The sequence below is a fragment of the Acanthopagrus latus genome, chromosome 6 (assembly GCF_904848185.1).
Source record: "Acanthopagrus latus isolate v.2019 chromosome 6, fAcaLat1.1, whole genome shotgun sequence".
NCBI lineage: Eukaryota > Metazoa > Chordata > Actinopteri > Spariformes > Sparidae > Acanthopagrus > Acanthopagrus latus.
In genome coordinates, this window is record NC_051044.1 from 28,928,521 (window position 1) to 28,952,061 (window position 23,541).

The window sequence follows — 23,541 nt, forward strand, 5'->3', positions numbered from 1 at the left end:
GCCAAATATTTTCACTTAGATTTCTGACGTGATAGCACAAGGAATCATGGGTAGACTATCATCAGTGTCGTGCTCTCTGTGTGTATTGTGTTTGATTTATGTTAATGACCGTTTGAAGACATTAACATATTTGAAAAAATTGAAAGCTTTAAAGAGCTAAACTAATGTAGTGCCCCCCCCGCAGTGACTCTGAGGACCCCCTAGGGGTGGCAGACCCCTTACTGAAGACATGCATCATGGTATGTTTTTGAACAGCATGTTTTGAACGGGAACTGAACTAGCATAATAAATGACCTTCCTGTGACTTCCTCCCCTCCTCTCTCTGACAACCTTCCTGAAGTCCCCGTGGGCACAGGGAACTCGTGGGTGTAGCATTTTAAACTTTTCTCCAATATTCTAAACCATATATTATAACAACTAATCAATCAACTCAGAAAAAAAAAACAAAAAAAAAAAACCCGACAATTGAAATGACTAACTGATTCACTGGAACCTTACTGGTTACTGGGGAAGTTGTACAGCAGGACCTGAACTTAACAAAACAATACCAAACAATGGCTGAACAGATATCGGATTGGACGCAGGTCTGCAGGAGGAGGAGGAGGAGGAGGAGGAGGGGCGGAGAGGCTGTCAATTGATGAGAGCTAACCAATCAAGAGTGATCAATAGCGCGATCGATTTGTTTGCGTTAATATGACAAGGGGCGAGAGACGGATAACGTGTGTGTGCGCGCGCATGTGGGAGTGTGCGTGCGTGCGTGCTCGCGTGTGCGTGTTGGCACCGCCGCCACCTGGAAATCAGTCCCTCTCCCTTTAAGTGGGAGGTGAGCGGCAGGGCGCAGCGGACGGTGAGTGCTGGGAGCCCAGACCAGGGAGATAGAAAGTCACCGGGAGTGACTGAGCGAGCGAGTGAGTGAGAGCAGCGCCGCGCTCTCCGTCTCCACAGCATTTTTACGCACCGCGGCAGTATTCCGCCCCTGTCGCTCTGTCTTCATCTTACCAAACATCCACCTCCACCTCCACCAGCAACATCGGCACCACCAGCGGCCGGGCTCTCTCCACTTTTTTCTTTTCTTTTTTTTTTTTTGAAAGAAAGGACCGGAGCAGAGAAGTCCGCGCACTCCGCGAGCAGCACCGTGTCCCCAAACCGCCCTGCTTTGAATGCGGTGAGGAATTAAAGCGGGAGAGGAGGAAGAAGGGGGGAGGACGGAAGTTTGTCTTTTTTTTTTTTTTTTTTTCTCGCGGAGAGCTCAGGACGCACCGGGACTGGTGAGTGAAGCCTCGATCGGCGTCAACACGCTACAAATGCGCTTTATGCAAAAAAACTCCAAAACACGTTTTGTCCTGAACTCCTGCTTTAGATGTGATGCAAATTAGAGCTCTGTGGAAGTCTTTGCGTCACGCAACATTTGCTTTCAAAACTTGTTCTCGATCTGCGTTTTTTTGTTTTGTTTTGTTTGAATGTGCTCTAACTTGTCAGTCTTAAAAAAACAATCTACAACTTCCAAAAACTTCCCGTTTGTGCTTTCCTCCATCACATCACCCTGACTCGAACCAAGTCCCTCTCCACATGTCCTCCACCAGCAGCTGCCATCCACTCTCCCTCTCTCCTGTGACATCTTTATTTTTTCCTCCTGAGTGTGTCTGACAAAGCTGCTCACACAGTCATCTAGTTAGGAGAGATGATGATGATGATGATGACGGTGATGATGTCAGGTCTGTTGGCAGATGCAAATGAGTGGATATCAGCAGGTTCACCAAGAATAGGTACAGGCGTTAACATTTTGCCAAAGACTTCAACACCCTGTTTTTTTCCCCCTTCACTTCAGCTCATTTGATAAGTTTGGGAGAGCAGCGGAGTAATTAGAGCATCATGGAGTTTCACAGTGATGTGAAGTTGTTCCATTGGTCACGTTTTTTCTGGGGGGGAAAAGTACTTCAATGACATCTCGCCATCTCGCCATTGTCAGTTTAGAAATGTGACTTTATCGTGCACCTACCCTGCATACAGAAATGTGGGGGGTCAGCGGTGCCAGGAGTCCTGCTGGCATGCGACAGGGGTCAGAAATGAGGGTCTGGGGTTTAAAGTGGATCAATAGTGAGGTTGTCCCAGTTTAGGAGAGCTTCAGTGTGGTTGCAGATGGACAAACAGCAGGTCTGGGACCAGTTCAGAGGTGACGTCTCGGTGTCAGCGCAGAGAACAAAGTCTGCGAAAGCTCGTGGACATTCTGCCACAGCGAGGGTCCTACTGAACTGTGGAGTTGTAGATCTGTGTGTGTGTGTGTGTGTGTGTGTGTGTGTGTGTGTGTGTGTGCGCACGCAGTCGTCTTTACAGTGGCTGGCTGCATACAAAGCTGTCCGTCAGTGGGGAGTCCCTGACCTTTCTTTCCATCAATCTCCTTTCTTTCCTCCTTCGCTCTTCGCTCCCATCTTCACACCCCCTACTGCTGCCCCCATTCCCTTTCTTTCTTTCTTTCTTTCTTTCTTTCTTTCTTTCTTTCTTTCTTTCTTTCTTTCTCTCTGTCAGTAATGCTGCATCTCTGTATCATGCATCTGGCATGCACACGCTCCCATCATGCTCTTTGATCTCCGAGCGGCGCAGATGTAAAGAAAACAAGGCTGTCCGTCTGTCAGCACCACTGTGTGCTCTGTGATATACTGCTCTGTGTCTCTGACACACACAGCCACAGGAGGATCCTCAGGGGTAGTTTGCCATTTCACCCTTCAACTCAGACTCCCCCCCTCTTCTTTTTGGACCTTAGTCTCTGCAAGTGAATGATTCATGTCATAATTTGAATAAAGTGTATATAGTGTATTAAACTGCAGGTAATCGGGGGGCCGTGCCATTCTTACAATCGTCCGATATTTCCGAAGCCCTGTCCATGGTGCTGAATCGCCGGATGTTTTATACCTTAAGGGGCGATCTTTCTGGTCGTACACCAAACGACGGACACTAACCCTAACCACGACCTCAAACAAAAAATGAGACTTTTTTTGGTGGGGGACTATCGGGCAGTCCCAAGGTAAACCGTGGCAAAAAAAGACGGCACTATTGTTTTACTTGAGCATCTTGGTGTCATTTCTGACTCGCTGAACGTGAATATCCTTTTTCGTATCCATATAGTGTGAGCAGTCATTCTGTAAAATACCTCCAGAGCAGCAGTTGTGAAGCAACCTTGTGGCTCTTTCAAAGCTTGTCAAGTTTTAATGTTTGGGACGATCGGTCGCTTGGTTTCGGGATTTGGATGTAACTCCAGTTAGAAGAAAGGCCATTGATTTAATCAGGCCGGAATATCGGCTGACATCAGCTCACTTCAAACGTGTTGCCATTGTTTAGATTTTGGCTGAACGGGAAAAAAACTGATTTGAGTATAGACATGTGAAACCAGGTTGAAAGTAATTTAGGAGCGGTGTAACTACAAGCACTGACAAGATCTTGTATGTGTCCTTAAAGCAGGGCTATGACAAACTCACCCAGCCACCGATTTGCAAAAAATGTGCCACGCTTTTTTGGTAGCAGCCATGTGACGGCAGCTGTAATGTGCTCCACAGGGTTCTGATGTAGAAAAGAGTTGAGTCTACCCAACACGTTTTTTTACTCCCGGCTCGGTCTTAAACTTTACACTATGTGATCTACCTACACCTCTAGTGTCAGTGAGGGGCTCCGTGGTCACGTTAGTTATGGAAGTACGTCATTTACACACATTAACTTATCTGTGGAACATAACTTAAAAACAAATGACTATTGCTTCTTTGTCACCATCAGAATGTAAACCTGGGGTCATAAAGTCCAGTTTATGACCCATCCAACCACTCCAGTCACCCACTAACTTGTCCTTATCTTGCCCTTAATACTACTCTACGGGTGTGTTAAACTTAGAAGTGCGGGGCCCCCGAGCAGGCTGCTGTATCTGATGCGCCGGCAGTGAGACCGGACTATGCTACCACACCTGTTCTTCTTTTCACCAGGACACCAGGACTTGCATTATTTTGAAGACATTTTTCATTTTATTTTGGATTTTTTTGCGTTGTGTTCTAAAGAGTTCATCCATGTGAGTGTTTGAAGGGAGAGTGTGATTGTGTACACGTGTGCGTGTGTGTGTGTGTGTGTGTACGTGTGTGTGTTTTAGTGCACCATACATGGGACGTCTCCATAAGGGCAGCAGAGCAGACAAAGGTTTTTTTTTCCCCCTCTCTCCTCCTGACCCTCTATATCCTCTGGACATTGTTCTCTAAATCCTATTGAAGCAGGAGTCCACAGAGGAGCGCCACAATAGAGAAGAATGGTGTGTGTGTGTGTGTGTGTGTGTGTGTGCTCCTCAGCCTCTCATTTAGCGCAGTGTGAGGCCAAGCCAATCACAGAGAACAATACAGGGTTCAGGGGAAGCCTTATGATCTCTTTAAATGAAACCTTCTGACTGCATTGTCTCCTTTGACAGAATCACAAGAAGTGTGAAGTTAAAACACTGAGCTGGTTGACCGACTGATAAACACGCTGACAGGTGACAGATTTATCCAGACTTCAGGCTGGTCAGCGACGCATTTTTTGCATTTGATTGTTTTCCCTGCTTATTTAATAAGTTATGTAGACTTTTTCACTATTTTCTGACATTTTTACCAATAATAACTAACAATCTAGTCAATTACGAAAACAGTTGTCAGTTTAAGCCCTGATTTTACATTCGCTGTGTTGTTATTGTAGTTGAAAAAGTGAAGAGTTAACATCAGGATGATCATTTCAATGTTGTCAGTGCAAGTGCAGTATCCATGAAGTACTGTAGTGCTGCAGAAACAAACCTTGTTCTCCAGATGTAAGAAAACATATGTCACAAATGTCACACCATCATGATATTAGTAGTCTTATTTCTGTTAAAACTGAAGTTGTGCTGCAAAAATATTTTTTCCTAATAGCCACAAATCATATTGCAATTGTAATATCCGTCATAATACCCTGATTTGTGACCAGATGCAGCTCTAATTTTAGTCAAACTTGAACTGACAGAGTACTAAATCATTTTTCCTTTGACAATACGAGGGAAAACATTCAGATATCAACTTATATATAAGATATTGTGTGATGTGCAGACAGAGTGAATTGATGAAAACACGCTGCTTTTCAGTCATCTCTCAAATGTTTTCATCATACACTTGTGACAAAGATGCTTAATGGAGTAATGAATGCACTGAATTAATAAACCATGCTGGGAATTCAATAATTATAGATTACCCCAAGAATGTTTTTTTTTTTCTGCATTATGTCCTGCAGATGTTCTCATACTGGCTCATAATATGAACCAATAATATAGGCTCCAATAAAAAGCTAAAAACAAGAAGTCAATTCGATGAAGAGAATATCTTTTAGGTTACTTAAAACTGACTTAGGTTGACTAAAAATAATCTTCCAATTTGAAGTTTCAAAATCCATCAGGCAAAGGTGTTTCACTTGTAACCTTCAATGTCAAATACTGAAGCTTTGTCATAGAACAGTTTACCAGCTGGGAATGAGACTCATAAGTCAGCGTCTAACAAGTTGGACCTGTTAAAGGAAGAAAGAAAGAAAGAACAAAAAAAATAGAATGTAGACATTCTCCAGCCTCACATTTGAGTATTTTCTGCTTTTCTTTATCTAACATGATAGAGGGGGCAGAATATCATTGAGGCTTGGTCGGTTGGTAAAACAGAACGTTTACTTTTATAATATGTCTCCTTGGGTTCAGGGAAAGTGTGCTGGACATTTTTCACTATCCTCTGATAGTTTGTCAGAAAACAGACTGGCAGTCGTGTCTGTACTTGGAACTTGTGATGGTCTCAGAGATGCTGCGGAGGTGACGGCAGTTTGCTTCAACTCACTTCGGTGTCACGTTTGTTGTCGAGCTTCGTAGGTGGTGAAGTCCGTTCTCTTATTCTGTGACCTATAAAGTGGAAGGTGGAGATTATTCGGGTTAATTCTTCACTACATTCTTGATAAGACTGTGATATCACAATCGCGTTCTGCGCCTCACAGTGTCCTCTTTTGCATTTGAGTAACAGCCTGCGTGATGACCCCTGAACGCATCGCCTTCAGTGGTTCTGCACATCAGTATTCCAAAGACAGAATCCAGTACATTTAGTGCAAGTGCCTCTTTTCATAGGTCATCCTCTGAGTGTCGAGATGCATGTCATCTTGATTTTTATTTAATCTCCGAGGCAAACAGGGTGATGGAGGGAGAGAGAGAGAGAGAGAGAGAGAGAGAGAGAGCAGTAATTATAAGCGTGTCGGGAGAAGCTCTTAGAATCATCCCTTTTGTGAGGGAAACACAAAGGTGGAGAGGCTCTTTGATTCCTGTTTGCCTCATCTTAACGCCATCTCTCGTCACTCTTCACGGGACTTCTTAGATGCACTTTCCACCTGTTGCCTTGCTAGAGGAGCAAAAAAAAAAAGACGGGAACTTGGTAGGAAACGCACACAGGCGTGCACACTGTGGCTCGTGCTGGGCGGTGATAAAGTCTTGCGCTGGTGATGGGCCGCTCTCAAGTCACACCTAGAGACAACAGCAGCCGCACGCACGACCTTGTAAGCATCCATACACCTTCAAGGTAAGACCGCCGCATTCAAACCTCCATGATATGAATGAGATTGATTTTCCTCTCTGCTCGCAAGGTTAGATGGTTCACGTCCGGTAGACTCTTTACAGTTTTGTATTCTTGTCTTTGTTTTTTTTCTTCTTTTCTTTGTGTGTTTTTGCGTGTGTGAAAGCAGTCGTGCTGTATCAAGATGTTTAGGTCTGGTTGCATTCTATAGCGCTTAAGATTAAACAGCTTTTAAATGACTATTTGTCTGATCTCATTCCGTCCTGCGCATGCCACTGCAGTAAGTGCATATGCGTTCTGCCAGCTGCGCTCCGAAGGTGCACTCACTCGTCCATGTCATAAGCTCATAATAACGCGCTAACAATGCCGGAGTAAAGCCCGCGCTTTTAGCTGTGGCAGGCTATTTATCAACAGCTGTAAATCAGTTTTGAAGAAGAAAGAACGGAAGCATCCTTCAACGCTGCCTTCCATTTCTCAAACACTTTCTAATCCCTGAATACTAAAAAAAAAACAAAAAAAACGCTTGAGTTTTCTGAACTTTTCTTGTCCGTGCGTGTGTGTGTGTGTGCACGCCTGAGTTGGATGTGTTCATTCAGCACGCAATGTCAAAATACAAGCTCCTACAGGACCAAGGTGTGTTTCATTAAATATAGAGTTGAGAGGGAAGCTTTTGTTGGGAAGTATGTGTGTGGTTTTTTTATTTTTTCATAGTCCTGATGTTTTGTCAAAGTGCCATAACTACAGGTTTCTTTTGTCTCAGTGTTCCCATTCGGCTCGTCACATAACGGCCCTGCATTGTTGAGCGTGCAAGGCATGAATGAGCAGGTTTATGTGCTTTATGTGGGACTGCACAACGCTGTGAAATCTGCCTCTCTCTTTAGAAACTGTCATCGTCAATGGTCATTTTATAGTTAATTAAACATTAGGTAATAGTTAACTAACTGTTAGTGAGCATTAAATGCTTTGTAAACCGTTTATTAGGCCACTTCGTATTATAAGGTTCCAGCTGATGTTGATAATATGTTTTATGGTTAACAGATACAAAATCTATAGTAATTAAACATTAGTTAGCAGTAAATTAACTGTTAATAAACATTAAATGCTTTATAAACCATTGATTAATGCAAATGTTTATGCTCATCAGTGGCCTCTAAAATATTAAATTTTGTTTGCAGTGAAAAAAGTTTTTCCTAAAATCCCGTTAACAATGAATGTTGCATCTGTTAAACATTTACAAAGTAAGATAGTCATCAGAGGCAACTTTACTGTAACCAGCTGCTCAACACTTAATGTTAACAGGGGAGTAACAATTAGTTAAGGTTCATATAGATTTACGATAAATTAGTGGTACATAAGTGTTACTAAAGAGCCTTCAGGGAGAGAAACTGTCACAATCTCATGAGAGCTGAGCTGATGAACATGGAGCGCTAATGAAACGATGTGTGATTGAGTTAGATGGCAATGTAGTAAATATAGGACCGTGATTAATAAATGAATAGCATTAATACGTTGATACATTTATCAAACTCAGTCAGGCCTTTTACACGACCACAATGAAAGCACAAAAGGGCTCTTCTTTCCTTTTAACTTGATCCTTTTTACAACTTTCTCTGCGTTAACCAGCAGATTTGCATTGCCATCAGAGAAGAGCACACAAACAGACGCTGTTTTGTTCGCCATGACTGAAGATAAAGGTATGATCGAGTTGTTCTCAGCTTCTTTCCAGCCGATTTGTTTATTTCTGTGCCGATCCTGAGAATTTCACAAACGCACTATTGACACATGAGCTGGGTCCGCACAAATAAAAAACATAGCAGTTTCCTGGTTCATTTACATGACTTTCCCCTGGGCTCCAAGAACAAGCCTCTGTTGTCGTGTTTAACTATGATTACATATGAAATATGTAGATGGTTTTTTTTTAAACACAAGACTCTCTCACTCTCACAGTTTGTTATGTTGTTTGCGCGGCGCGCGCGCGTGTGCGTGTGTGTGGTTATTTGCAAATGCCCAGTGACCGTTTGTTTGCCCCAGAGAATGATACAGTCACATTATTTGCATCTACTTTCTAAATCAGAATAATCTAAAGCGCAGTATTGCACCTGCTTTGTATAAGTTGGTTACTTGTTTGTCTCAAACTTTTGTGGTGCCACGCATAAAACATCTACCTCTTCTTTAAACTACAATATAGCTTATCATTGCGGTTTGATATCTCTTTTAGTGCCCGGTAAAGGAAGCAAAAACAGATGTCTTTACAGTCTTTTTTTACACGTCAGTCTACCGCGTGTCTGTGACAGACCTCAGAGGATGGTGCAGCAGCTCTTTTTGCTTTTTTTTTTATCTTCCGCTCACCGGATCTGAATGCCAAAATGAAAGTCGTGCGATCACTTTTGCATCATCTCTGTCCCCATCATGTATTCCCCGTTCTGAGCAGCTCAGCTGAACCACCGCAGGATCAACCCTAAAAGACACAAACAATGATGTATATCTGAGTCAGAAAGAACACAAAACGAGACTGAGATCACCGTTTAGATATCATGGCAGCGGCGAAGCCACTGATGAGCGAATCCGCCGTCGTGCCTCATGCGTCAGCCACAAACCCGAAACTTTTCTCTTGTACTGCCTTCTATCTCTGTTCGCAGCTCGCTGTTGTTCCTCGCCAGTCAGATAAGGATTTTTTTTCCCCCATGTTTTAATACTCTTTGGTTTTATCATTTGCTGCAAGTGTTAAACAATCGCAGGAAAAAAAAAACCCACCCAGATAAATTTCAGTATGCAGCATTTGACTGCTCAATCAGCTCGTCGTCTCTACAAGCACACATCGCCTGCAGACTGTGGAGACGCTCTCCTCAGATTACACTGAGGAAAAAAAAAAGTTTGTATTTAGCTGTGTTTTAACAAGAAAAGACACCAAACTTAAAAGCACATTTTCTTTACTAGGTTTATATCATTACCTCCTCAAAACACACCGCCAGCCTCGTGTGATGCACTTCATATGTTTAACCTGTTACGTTGAGTCCGTCACAAAGACGACATAATTCACTCCAGTGACTCTTGTGGTTGTGCAGTCTCCAGAGTCAGAGCTCGACCTGCCGTCAGTGTGGCTACATGTTATAGTAAGGGGGATATTACGATGTAATTTAGTGTGAATAATCCTTTTTGATCACAGTTTTCATTTTAACGAAAAATGAGTAAATATTGAGGCTACAATGGATGAGACCCAATGCATACAGTTTGTACAGTACTCACTCATGCATACCAGTCACCTAAATATGCTGATTTTTTTTCATCAATATCAATTCATTATTCCCTGAGAAATGAGTGTTAAGCAGACATCCCATGTCCATCCTCAAGAGTCAAGAAAGTGAAAAAAAAAAAAAATCCTGGATCCATGTCAGAAGTTGATGAGGTCTATATACCGGGCCGATCCTCCATCCAAGTTTCGTGGAAATCTGTTCCGAGGTTTCTGTGTCCTCCTGCCTACAAGCCGACTCGCGATCCAACGGACAAGGGTGAAAACATCGATGATGCAATATCTTTTAGCGTCTGTACCAAACCAACATGTTCTCTGACATCTAGAGAGCGACACGTGTGGGAGGTCAGGGCGTCCCTGCAGCACAACGCCACTTCATTATATTGCTCTCGGCCACATTTCGATGAACTGTGCAGCCCTTACTGTCACGTAGACTGCCGTACTCTTCTCTTCCACCTCCGTGCCTCGCTATGTCCTTAAATGTAGAGCAACGTGCATCTCTAACCCGTCTGCGGCGCCCAACCCCAGGCCCACCACTTCCTACTGAAGACGCGGTTCTTTAGAGAGAAAGCCCTCATTTATTTGAAAAAAACTAAAACTAACTACTGGACACTGCAAAAATATGGAAAAAATCACCGGCGTACTCATTGAAAGACAGACTGACACCAGAGGACGGTTTGGTTCATCCCGTCTCTCTTGTGTCTCTCCACCAGTTTGATTTTTCAGCCATTCCTCACCTGAGACATAAAGAACAAGAGGAAACAGTTTTTACCACTTCCTTCTGTTGACTTTAGAAAGGTATTGATTTTTTTTTAGCTTTGAGGAAAGTGCTCCAACGTGAAATCTAAATTGGAGTAAGAGAAGCTTTTTTTTTTATTATTATTATTGTTGTTGTTCTGCCGGAATTGTTGTGGTTTCCAGTGAGACTGAACCAAAACTGAACATTACAGTTGCAGGCGAACGGCTTCACAATGAGCTCAGACTCACTGTGAAGCTCCTGACAGAGGATGGGAGCTGCGGGTTCAGGTGACGATCCGTCGGTATGAACGCGCCACCATTTGGTTCAGCACATGACTGTTATATCGGCGATGCAGCTGCTTAAACTGTGTTTCCGCCGAGGTCCTAAACATTTTCTGCTTTTATAGCTCTTTTCTCCACCCCGCAGCCCAGCTGTCATTGTTCTTCTCGCCTCCTGAATTGGCATTTATGTTTGAATTGACTTGCTCTTGACATTGACTCTTTTGTCAGTGCTAACAATGAGTCAGTGCGGTAAAGGAGAAAAAAACAAAACAAAAAAAAGGTTTCCACCAGTGTATTTTTCAGACACCATCCACATACATCAGCTGTGGGCCGGGCCGGGCGGCGTGTCATTACGGCGGCCTCGCCCGCAACTTCAGACATGGTCTCCGGCTTATTGGAGCTGGTTAAGACCTATGGCACTAAGTTGTTTTGCGGCATAAGCTGCTATACTTGTGAGACACATGCACACACGCGCACGGGCGCGGCGGAGACCTCCTGCGGTCCCTCAGTGCTGAGACGAACAGGCCCTCAGCAGAATCACCTGTTGTGCTCCTTACTGCTCAAAGGCGTTTCCATAGAAACACCTCAGAGCCCTGGCCCCTTGGTCTATAAGACCCTCGGCAAACATAGACCCCCACTGCCGCCATTACAAACTCCATAAAACACGCACGCACGCGCGCACACACATGCGTTGAGCGCACGTGGGCGCTCTCAAGAAGCGGCAGTGAATGGAGGATATAAAGTGTGCCGGGCTAAAGGAGAGAGCACATTGTGAGAGTCGGGCCTCCTTTGTGTGAGCTAGCCTGAAGGAGCAGGGGGGAGGAAAGGGTGTGTGTGTGTGTGTGTGTGTGTGTGTGTGTGTGTGTGTGTGTGTTGGGGGGGGGGGGGCACTCTGTGAAGAAAGAGAGAGGAGAGAAAAAAAAAGTGGCCTTCATACACATCCTTTCTTCCCTTTCTCTTGTTCTATCTCTTTATTGGGAGTGTGTTTTGTCTCCCCCCCCCTCGTCCTCCTCCTCCTCTCTGATAAATGCCACAGTAGCCTTTCGCTAGCCGCCACAATGGACGACCTGTTTCGGAGAGACGAGAGGGGGGAGAGAGAGAGAGAGAGAGGGGGAGAGAGAGAAAGAGGGATGAGAGGGAGGGAGGCATGAAAAGAAAAAATGGCTGCCTTTTAACCTGTGCTTCTGAAAGGCAGGAGAATAAAGCGGCCGTGACTAAAGCCAGAGTCCTGTTCTCCTCTCTTTTCTCTCGCCTTTGTGAAGGGCACAGTTGTGTCATCGGCCTATTTATACATCTTATTTAGAAAGCCTCGGAAAGAGAGAGAGAAAGAGTGGTCAGAGACGGGGAGAGGGAGGGAGGGAGAGAGAGAGAAAGAGAGAGAGAGAGGCTGGAGAAGGGTTGGAGCAGGATGGAAACACAGCAGACATGTTAAACATGTCACTGGAATCACTCCTAATGCATCCAAGACTGGAGGTCAGGACTGTGCCCTGTAGCGCCCGATCTCCAGCTATCATACACTTACTGTGCTCTATCTGGCTGTTTTGTTTTTTTTTTGTTTTTTTTTTGCCAAAGAACATTTTCGGAGGACAGCGTTTATACAACTCATTCGATTCAGTGAAAGCACAACACTATAGAATTTTCTTTTGCAAATTACAGTTAGTAAAGTTTTGCGTTGCTGCAAAAGTACAGACAAATGATAAATGTAAAATGTACCTGATTGAAGGTAAATCTACAGGTGATCTACAGCAAGGGGTGACCAGGCTGGACACTCTGAATGAAGACATAAGTAGCTAAAGCTGTCAAAAAAAGTGAAAAGGGGAAAAACATGTAAATGTAGCTCAAATTGAGGTTCTGCCGCCAGTTGCGTCCATGTTTTATGTTTAATCAGGCGTCTGAATGGATTTAGTTTGCTGATCATGCACCGATGTTCTAACCTGGTTGTCTTGTTCTCCCTGTTCGATGTTTACATCTATTCCATCGTTCATCGTTCCCCCTAAAAATGTGGCACTGCATCCAGTAGCGGCTCCTCGCAGCGCTGTCCCTGTGGAACCAAGATAGTTCTTTGCCTGATGCACGTTCTCAGCGGCTCGCGGCGGGTGCTGTGTCGCTCGTTAGCACACGTAATTTATGCCACCATTGCAAAATAAATAGTCGACTTCCCATTTTAATCCGAACCATGATCTACTCCTAAACCCATTCCAGGAGTCGTTGCCTGAACGTAACCAAACTGCAGCTGAAATACATATTTGAAATACCTGAAAGCAATTTGCTGTCCCAGAATGCAAGATCCCATTCATCCAGCTCAGCCAAATATGTATTCGGCCTGTGTTTTTTCACTGTATCACCTTCCTAAAGGCTTTGTGGCACAGAACTTCTCAAACAACTGCCAAAACAGTCACACAAAGCCAACACAGATCACTTTCCATGCAAATGCACCTGACGTCAAGTAAGCAAATTACTGAAAAACATTGTGCACTCATGAGAGTCATGGAGGTGTTGTCACTGTTGGCTCCTTCAAAACCAATCCAATACTGATTTTGTAAATTTTTTTATTTATTTTGACAACAAACAAGTCATGAATCTGCTGCACGCCCGCTTCTCTGTGTTCGTATCTCTTTCTGTGGCTTCTGCCCTCCTTCGCGTTCAACAAACCGGTCAGCCGGACGAATGACCATGTGACTGTGACCGTGTCTGACATGCAAATGGCTCCATATTAAGAAAAACATGACCTGCGTGGTGTTGCAGCGGTATTCTGGTCTCAAAGTAGACCGTGGTATGAAAACTGACATGTATTGATGATCATGTTCTAATCTATAATCTATCGATATAGGACATGATATCTTGAAATGTTTTGTGAAATTATAACAAGGCGTGTGTTCAACAGAGGAAACCCTTCTGTTTTTTGTGACATACCCTTGCAGGCTTTATCAGAGCACTTCTGATAGTTTCCTGTCATATTTTTTTTTTGGTATCCTGTGTTGTTATTATTAGTTTGTCTGTGTGGATCTGCATAAGTAGTACGCTGTTAAAACACTGTCACTTTTTGGCCTTTGCTTTACCATATATTTTCATAGGTAAGTTTGTCTTATTTGACGCTCCACTCCAAACACGTCCCCGCAGCTTAACAGTGAAGACAAAAACTGAGCCGTACAACCCCACAAAAACAAAAAAAACCCTGCGCACTGTCGTATTGTTTCTCGACTTGTTGACACTGAAACGGTAATTCTGCAGGAGGATCGCAGACAGTCTGAGCTTGAAAGCAGTGCATTAAGGCGGCTTGTCTGGAGAGGCTGTGAACTCTGAACTGCGCACTTACCTCCAGTCTCAAACCCTGCTGACTGGAAGATTACTGAAAGGACTCGTCAGAACCTTTCAGGTCTCACTTAAAAAAAAAAAAAGTCCTTGTTTTTTTCTCTGCGCGGTCACATTTCTGCGCCCGCCGCTGCCGCCCGCGTCGGGACAAGCGCGCGGGGGAGATAAAGAGCGCGGCCCTCGTTTCAATTAGCGTTCATCCTAATGTATCCGTCCTTCTGCTCCATCTGACAGGGCCGCTCTCCAAATCGGCTCCTTGTCCCCTTTTTTTTCCTTTTTTTTTTTTTAGACAAAGAGGCGAAAATTAAACCATTGTGTTATTTTTAGGTGAACTGCCAAAAATCGCTTGCCACTTTGTAAATACACGTCCCGCAGTAAATCACAGCCTCATACGCTGTGGATGTGCAGTTTATACTGTGGCCTGCAGCAAAAAACCTTGAAAATACCTCCTGTTTCCGAGCAGAACCTGAGCGTGGGCCTCGTGGTACTGAGCACTGAGCGGTGCCTGGTAACATGCTCACTAGTCGTGTGTCTACTAGATGCCAGGTTAATGTCAGAGGGGAAACCAAGGCTGACGCCGACATGAAGGTTGTTGCTTTCTGTATTCATCACTTCTGAAGAAACCGTAACCGCACGACTAAAAGAAACAGAAACCACAAGCCTGACGAGCTCCGCCAGTCGATACGGCGCAGAAGAAAGTGCAGTGATGTGCTCACAGAGCGAGTCAAGAGGGTATGACTGATTGAGACCTCCCCTGCAACACCCACAGCCCTTTGTCCTGATTAGGATGCTAATCTGAAGCAGCCTTTCTTTGATCGTCAGCGATGAAGATAATCAGCTATCGTTTTTTTTTTAAGCATTAAAATCTTTTTTAGCATTAAAAACGAGTTTTGCCGTTTTAACAACTGTCCAAAAACTGAAGTTGTTTGGCAGAAACCGTGCAGAGAGATTAAAACAAAAGCCTGACTCATTCTCTTATCAGCAAAATGGCCTGCAAAGACGTGCATCGCCACGGAACTGTCTGCTCTGATCTCCCGACAACAGGCGAGGAAGTGTCGGTGGTTTTATTTAAGAAAATGAGCCCATGTTCGCGGTCAGGGCTGAGTCATACGCGACGATCGCTTGCTGAAAGCCCTTGTTAGAACTTCAGCTGATCAGTTTCGCGGGAGATAAAGCGGCAGGAAGTAAAAGCGGCAGCTGAGCCGAGGACGACTTCACTTTGGACCAACTTAACCGGATTAGCTGCTGATCAGTCCGGCTCTCCAAACTGTGTGGGTAATTGAAACAACCGCTGATCAATCATTACCATCCTCAGCCCTGCTGTAGCTGTCAGTGCTCCTTTTCAGTGTCATACAGAAAGAAGGTGATTTGAGCGATACCACCAGCGTCCTCTGCCGACTCTCTTAATGATTAATGAGGAGAGCTGGCTTTGAATCATTTTTTTGCACATTACACCGTTGTCTGTGTGTTTTACAAGCAGCAGCAGCAGCAGCGGCTTTGAATCACTAAAGAGCCGCGTCAATGATAAATACACCCGAATGTGATTGTTTTTGACATTTCCTGACTTAAAAAAACGGCAAAGACAATTTATATGTAATGCTTGACCTCATCATTCTGTGACTTTCGTAAATAAGGGCTTATTCTGATTTTGACACAACACATTTCAGCTGTCACTGGTGACAGGAGCAACGAAAGGCAACATTCTACAGGCGAGCAAGTTAACTGGTGACGAACAGGTGTGAGAGGGGCGATCCAGGAAAAAGCTCAGTGACAGAGAAAAAAAGGAAAGCATGGAAGCTGGTGCGGTTGCAGTAAATGTACAGTACAGGTCACAGTACGACCATGGATTAACCCAGTACTCAAGATGACCCCAGCTATCAGCTAGTCATGCTAACATTCTCAGAACATTAACCGTCAGACAGGCTGAAGTGGGACTTTAATAGGCAAACTGCACTCTGGGGGCTTATTGTGCGTATTCTAAAGTAAATGCAAAAGTAATTATGAGAACAAAAAAAAATGAAGTGTTTTTAACTTTAGCTTTTGTGCGTTTTACGCAAAACAAAACAAAATTCATCCCCGTGACGGTCGATTTCTTCCATATCCATGACAATCCATCATTGTGCTTTAAAGTATCGTGTTTCCAAATTGCTCAGGCAATTGTTTGACATACCTCTCCTCGGGACCTCGGGGTGTCTAATTTTACTAAATTTAACTAGACTGCGTCGATGTCCTCTTCCTTGTCTGTCTGAGGCATAATATACGTTTTGTTCGATTGTTTTGCCTGCGGTCATGCAGTAACTGGCCGGTGTGTGTGTGTGTGTGCTTAGAAATGACCCCTGATGTTTGACTTTTTTTAATCTTTTCATCAGGGACGGAAACTCTGTGATCACACGGCCAAATGTTCCTCGTCCTCATCAGTTCGTTCGCGCATTTTTTTCCATTTTTTTCTGGCAGCTATCTCCACTTTATTTGGTATTTATCTAGTATTGACGGACTCCCGGGAGAAACTCGGAAGTGTGAGACAGAGCGTTGTGTTCGGATCTGAGTGGGTGGCCGTCTGTGGGATAGTCCCTGAACTCCAAGAAGGAAACGAGGAGTGAAGTGTAGTCTTTGTGACGTCTCTATCGCTCAAGTCCCGGGCACTGCTCTTTGTGTGATGAACTGACCAGCGACCACGGAACAACGGCACCTTATCACGCCTTGTGGCTCTCTGTGCTCGCTTCTCGGCCTCGCACACACACACACACACACACACACACACACACACACACACACACACACACACACAGACTCAGATAACAAAAAAAACAAAAAAAAAAATGAGGAAACTGAATGTGTGTTCTTGATGAGCTTATTCTTTGGACTACGCACTATATGGTTCAGTACCCTTGACATCAAAAGGCCAAGAGAACAGAGGAAGAGAGGGGAAGGAAAGGAGAAGAGGGCAAGGCTTTTGTGTCTTCGGTCCTGAGAGCTCATTCTCTAATGAGGCCTAGTCAGCAACGCAAGGCAGCTTTGTTCCGCAACTGTGTGTGTGTGTTCATTGCTGTACGTGTGTGTGTGTGTGTGTGTGTGTGTGTGTGTGTGCGTGTGCGCGGACGTCGTACCGACCTCTTCAAATAAGAGAAATGAAAAATCAAGAACCCCAAACATGCAATTCTTTGAGACTTCATCAGTCAGTGTGATCTTATTCATGGCATTCAGCGCGTGCGTTCTCTCCGGAGGCCTTGAGCTCTCGCTGAAAAGCTTTTTTTTTTTTTTTTGAACTCCTCTGAGCGTCAGTCAGGGGGAGGTAAATAAAGCGAGGTAAAGTGTTTGAAAAGCAAAAAAATTTACAGTATGAAAAGGCGTGTGAGCCGAGCGAGAAGCTGTGTGTGGAGTTCAGGAAGTGTAAATTGTATGGGTTTTTTTTTAAATTATTTTATTTGTCTTGGAGGTCACTAGCGGGGGGCTCTGCAGACACGGACTCAACGAGGGCTTTGGGTTAATTGACAGTTCTGGTCAGTTCATCCATCTTTTTAACACCTTTAACACTTGAATACTATGTTTGTTGTGTGTGACTGCAAGGTGCAGTAAGTGATTTGTTTTATTCCTTTCCGTGAGTCAGCCTATAGACCACAGCACTGGCACCTCTCCATGAGCTGATGCTCAGACCTGCTGCTGTGAGCACGGTGTCTCCTCGTACAGGCCGGCAGCACATCGCAGATCTCAGCTTGCTCTTGTTCAGTCCGATGAAAAAGAAAAAAAAACCAAACACGCAAAAACGTAATAATGATAGTTTGATGCAGGAAGTAGCACATTAATCGCCTGATGCTATCAGGGGTTACTCACATGCACACAATCGGTTATAGTCATTGCACTTACACCTAGCGCAGTCTAACAGCCGTGCTCATGATTTATTATTTTACGAAGTAAACGTCATTTACATACCAACTATCTCTGGGACACAGTGACATTAGCTCGATTTCGTGTATGAAGCCTCCATGTAAAACAGTTATGTAAATCCCCGGGTGACTGGCGGGGGGATGCACAGCCATGGGCCACTAATGCAGCCAAGTTCGGCTGATAAAGATGTTTCTGAAACCATTAATACAGATATTACTGCTCAGCATTCGGTGTGCAAATGAGTAATCGCATCACGCACCCCCTATGTGTCTTGCGTCGCACTCGTGTTGCCCCAATTGACTGTCTCTCGATCACTTCGGACTCATTACACCACAGTATTCTGCCGCTTGTGTTCTCAGATATTAAAAAAAACCCAGAAACAATGTCCCAAATGGAAACCTGACACAGGTTGTAGATGCCCATGCCGTCCTGTTTTGTAATATATTGGGTGTGTGTGTTCACACATGAGCAGTTGGTGCGCATGGTTCTGGTCACACTCCTGTAAATCTCCACAGACACGAGCTGATGATGACATTTAAGTCATGCTGACCCTCGCGGCTCTCAGAGTAGTAACTGGAGCTTCGCAGGCATAAAGTGCGCACAACATGCGGTTTGCGAGCGGTGGAACGTTTGATTGTGGGTTATTTTGTTGTTGTTTCGTTTGACAGTGTCTTCGTGCTGTAGATCATACAGCTGTGACGACATGTCATGGTGAATGCTGAAATGCATTTCTGGAGCTTCGCAGTAAAACGGAGTTGCAGCATTCTGCTAAACAACTGAAGTAGATGGGGACTTGTTTTATAAGGTAAAAAACACCAACCAAAAAAAAAAAAAAGCCAAAATGGCTCCAGCCGACCAAAGTAATTGCAGCCGGCGCTGCTTCATCTAACTGGAGTAGGTGAGTAGAAAACGTACAACGCTCTTATTTTCTCGATTCGATCGAGAAGAATCACAACATGTTGGACGGCTGATGGCAGAGTGCATTTTATGACGGCCCTCTGCATCTGCAGTCTGTTTTTTTTTTTAAGTTTCCTTTCAGATTAAAAAAAATGAAAAACATCATGCATCTGATAAGACGCAGAAAAAGCACCGATAAAGACTTTCTGGTTTGTTTCCGTTCGTTAAAGTTTCCCTCACCTCTCGGTCAAGATTTGGTCGAACAGCAGAAACAATGAGGCCCGTCTCACTTTGTTGCCTTGCTCCCTGGCCTTTCCACCACTGCCCTGGTGTTATCCCTCCCCAGGCGTATCCAGGAAATCATAGCCGAGGATAAAGCTGATTTGTTAGAAACCCTATCACACCTGTTTGGTTGATGTTTGATCGGTATCACGCACGTCTGCACTGCGGCGACGGTTACCTGCAGCAGCATGCTAATTATGCAAATGAGGCCCCGGCACGGTGGGATTTGAAGAGGCTCTTTGTACTTCCCCTCTTGAGGGGAGAGACCGGAGCAGGAGGGAGGGAGGGAGAGAGGGGGGTCAGAGGTAACTGAAGGGTAGAAAAGACGGGCGTTACTGGCGAGAGAGAGCCAGTCACCATGACTTGTGTCCGCAGCTCTGTTCCAGTCAGGGAGCGCTGTTGGGTCTCCTCACGTCCACTCCTCCCGATCAGGTCAGTACAGCAGGCGGGAGGGTAGCTGGACGGGTCACAGTGCTACCTGCGCTCTTTCAGCTTGCTTTCAACATGCTTTTTTTGAAAAACGTGACATGTTCTTGCGCTCACGCGAAGTTCGCGTCGGCTCTCACGTCGCTGACTTGTCTCTGATGTAGGGCTGCAAAGTAACGACTGTTTTTTTCACTGCGAATCACTCTGCAGGATGTTTTCTCCATTTGTCAGTTTTCTGTCAGTAAATGGTGACTAGTGTCCATCAGTTTCTTCCAAAGACAAATATGATGTCCTCAGATGTCTTGTTTGGTCCTCAGCCCAGAGATGCTCAGTTTACTGTCACAGAGGAGCAAAGAAACCAGGACATTTTAAAAAGTACTCAAATCAAATGAATTGATCATCAAAATAATTTCTTTTTGTTTTTTGGTTTGTCGGTTGACTGGTTTGTTGGCAAGATCAAGCAAAAACTACAACGGATGGAGGATCAGTCTCAGCTCAGGACTTTTGGTGCAGATGCAGATAAGGACGAATCCAAGATTTTTGTTCTCACTATATTTAACATGGTAGTTTAGGGTGTTTTCCACGTTTTCATTAATTTCTCAGGGAATTGTGCATGGAACGTGATGATCTTGGTGCATTTAGCAGACTGTTGGGCCTCTGAACGGGTATGCACCCTACAGAGTGCCATTCTAGTTGTCTAGCATTGTCGATTAATCTGTCTTTTCTCAGTTCATCAATTTGTTGTTTGGGCCATAACAGTGTGATAAATGTGTTTCAGTGTTTCCTAAAGAACAAGATGGATGTCTCCTTTGTCCCCAAACCAAAGATATTCAGTTTCCTGTCACAGAGGAGTAAAGAAACCATCAAATACTTACATTTAAGAGGCTGAAATCACCGAACGTGTACTTCCTTTTTCTCAAAATTTCCTCAAACCAATTCTTTGATGATCAAAAATAGTTTCCGTCTTACGTGACTGAGCTGGTTTCATGCCAAGTAACATCCCTTCATTATCCTCCAAGGATGAGTGATGGATTGATTTTTTTTTTCCTTTTTTTTTTTTAAATTTCAAATGAAAAGATTTGAGATAAGGTGCGGCGTCTTTCAGCGATGCTCAGGTGCTCTTGCCACAATCCGCTTGAGCCAGGCCCTGTGGGCAGACGAGCACTATCTGGACTAATTTATCATCCCTAAGCAAATACAGCTCACTGCGAAGCTTTGCCCCATAACATTTGTTTATGCATTGGTTCACACTTGCCCGAGCGCGGCTGCACGGCGGGCTGGAAACGCGCTGTGAGAGCGCCGCCAGCAAAGGAACGAGGCGACCAGGGAGAGACTTCTTCTGCAGATGTTTCTCGTTCAGGGACAGTTCAGGGAGCGTGGTGAAAGTGTCTGTGGGAAGTGCTCGTGAGGTACTTTAATACGAGCGTTCTCGTCGTTGTTGTCGTTTAAATGGACTGTTGTGCTGAGCGAGATGTGTTGTGGGTTTTTTTTTTTTTCTCTCTTTGATAACGTTCCTGCGGGGAACCTTCTGCCATTACAGCTGTCAGTCTCGGGCCCCGACAATAGAATGTCTTTATTTGTTTATTGCCAAGTAAACCTCTTTAGATGTCTAACACTTTATCCTGCTGCTCTCAACTGCTGAGACTGGCACTCTCTCTCTCTCTCTCTCTGTCTATTGTGCGCTCTGCTATTCTGCCTCGGGCGCTAGTTGGAAAGCGACAAGGACGATATAAACCCAACAAGCTGCTCCTGTCGGGAGGGGGAAGAAAAACACTGAGAGAGAGAGAGAGAGAGAGAGAGAAAGGAACAAAGGAAGAAAAGAAAAGACAAGAAAAGAAAGAGAGAGAGAGAGAGAGGGAGAGAGAGAGAACAACAGAAGGGATTTGCATTGCCAATCCCCCGGGGGGGAAATGTTGGGTTTTACGTGTTACAACTTGTTGGGTAACTGAAGGTTTTGTGTGAAGTGATTCTTGTGTCGTGGGAAGTGTACGGTTTCAGTGTTGTCAGAGCTCAAAGGAGACAGGCTGATTTTTATCTGAGGGCAGAGGCATGTTCCCTCCATCCGCTGTCATCCTCCATCGCCTCCCTCTCTGCAGCAACAGGAGCATTCGGTTCACAGCGGGGGGGGAGAGAGAGGACAGGACAAGTGTGGCTCTGTAACAGCGCAGCCATTACCGGACTGACGGTGAGCCACAATGAGCTTCTTTTAAAGGCTCAGTTTACCCAAATCACACACAAAAACCCCCCCCAAAAAACCCAACTTGTAGGATCAAGCCACTGATATAGGTTCAGGTTTTATTTTCCAAATGTGAAAGTCTGTTTTGGAGGGTGTTTTTAAAAAAATTTTTTTATAAGACTTCCACGCAAACAATTACTGCAGAGTTCTCGTATACCAAGTCTCGACTGTGAAAAAGATGAAGAATGTCTTTGTCTGTTTTTAAATACTTCTTCAGTAACTGCTTTTACACCGAGATTCATCTAACATACTGCATCTGTTTCCTTCCCTGTAAAAATAAGGTAGAATTCTTGAATAGAAATATCAGACGGACATGTGCTGACAATCATGTATCTGGAAAATTCTCGCCACCACGTCCTGTAACCTCAGACAAATATAAACTCTCCTTTTAGCTGTTTTGGTCTCCATGGTGGGTTTATCGGTAATTCTTAACTGAATTTGTATGCCTGACGTCCAAAACAACAAGCTAAATTAGGCTAATGGGCTTCATCAAGACAGGGGGGGCCTAGACCTTTTTTCTTGAAGGGCCCAAACTGAAAGTTGTTGATGGGCCATTGTGATGTTAGGATGCAATAAGGTGCTCCGATCTAAAGTTTGCTTAATTGACTGCTGACTTCCTGGGTGCAGGTGTCCTCTGTTCTCTGCTGATGTCATACAAAAAATTTAAAAGTCCTTCGTATTTTTACATCACAAAAACAATTAATAAACATTGTGACGGGCCAACTTTGGCTTTTGGTGCCCACTTTGGGCGCTAGATCTCAGGAAAAGATTTGGATGATAATGTCTTTGCATCCGTCCCTACGAGCATCGCGTGTTACATCACGCACAGTCAACTGATCCAAATGTAAAAAAAGTGTTGGCTGGTGCGGCTGTGCACCAGAACCATCCGGTGATTCCATGAACACGCAGCTGACGTTAGCTTGTCTTTTTAGGAATTTCCGTGAGGCAGGTGTCAGGATGTTAATCCTCCTCTCTGATGCATATCAATCATTATTCATTTGCATTGAAATCATGGAAATGTCACCTGCCTGGGTGGTTTATTTATTAGTCAGCGATGATCTAATCAGTTGTATATGTTTATTGTGAGCAAAGCGGCGCCGAAATCAGACAGTGGTGTGCGTTCGACTCTGTCAACCTCAACAGCTGCTCTGAGGTCTGTTTTATTGTGATTCCTTAGTGGCACGCGGTGAGCGCCTATAAAGGCTGAACAGCACTGCCGGTGGTCGGAAAACAGCCCTCAATCAGATAACCCCCGTAGGAGGGCAGTGCCATTCCAATCATGCCACACGCACACTACATACATACCGTACATGTACAAGGTCAGGTTCCACACGGGTGCAGACTGCTGCAGATAGCCTAAGTGTGTGTTTAAGTGGATGAGACTGATGTGGAGGGAAGTGATAACCTTGACTGGTTTGCATTGTTCTATGCAAGACGCTGAAGGCATTGTTTTAAAAGAATCCTTTGTGCTCGTAAAACATGCACACACACCTTGACACATTCCTCGCTGTCAACGGCTCAATGGGTCCCTCGGATTCTGTGCATACCACTGCAGGCGGCGACACACACACACACACACACACACACAGAGGTATGTGAAAGCCACCTGTGGCAGCACCACGGTCGAACCTCCGCGGAACGTGGAGGGGGAGGACCCAGGAATA

The 23,541-nt window shown here is 44.6% G+C and overlaps 1 protein-coding gene across 5 annotated transcripts in view; it reads left to right on the plus strand.

The window, feature by feature from the left end:
• Window positions 1-749: 749 nt before the first annotated feature.
• The window catches only part of LOC119020739 (transcription factor SOX-13-like), a 48,215-nt gene continuing 25,423 nt past the window's right edge, over window positions 750-23,541 (plus strand). For 3 of the 5 annotated variants that reach the window (XM_037100296.1, XM_037100299.1, XM_037100301.1), the window contains exon 1: window positions 6,430-6,575. In XM_037100296.1, coding sequence (XP_036956191.1) covers window positions 6,499-6,575 — 77 coding nt within the window. In that variant the 5' untranslated portion in view covers window positions 6,430-6,498. Of the gene's footprint in view, window positions 1,269-6,429; window positions 6,576-19,573; window positions 19,648-23,541 lie in introns of those variants that run through there. The other 2 variants (XM_037100300.1, XM_037100297.1) reach the window with 2 other exon arrangements.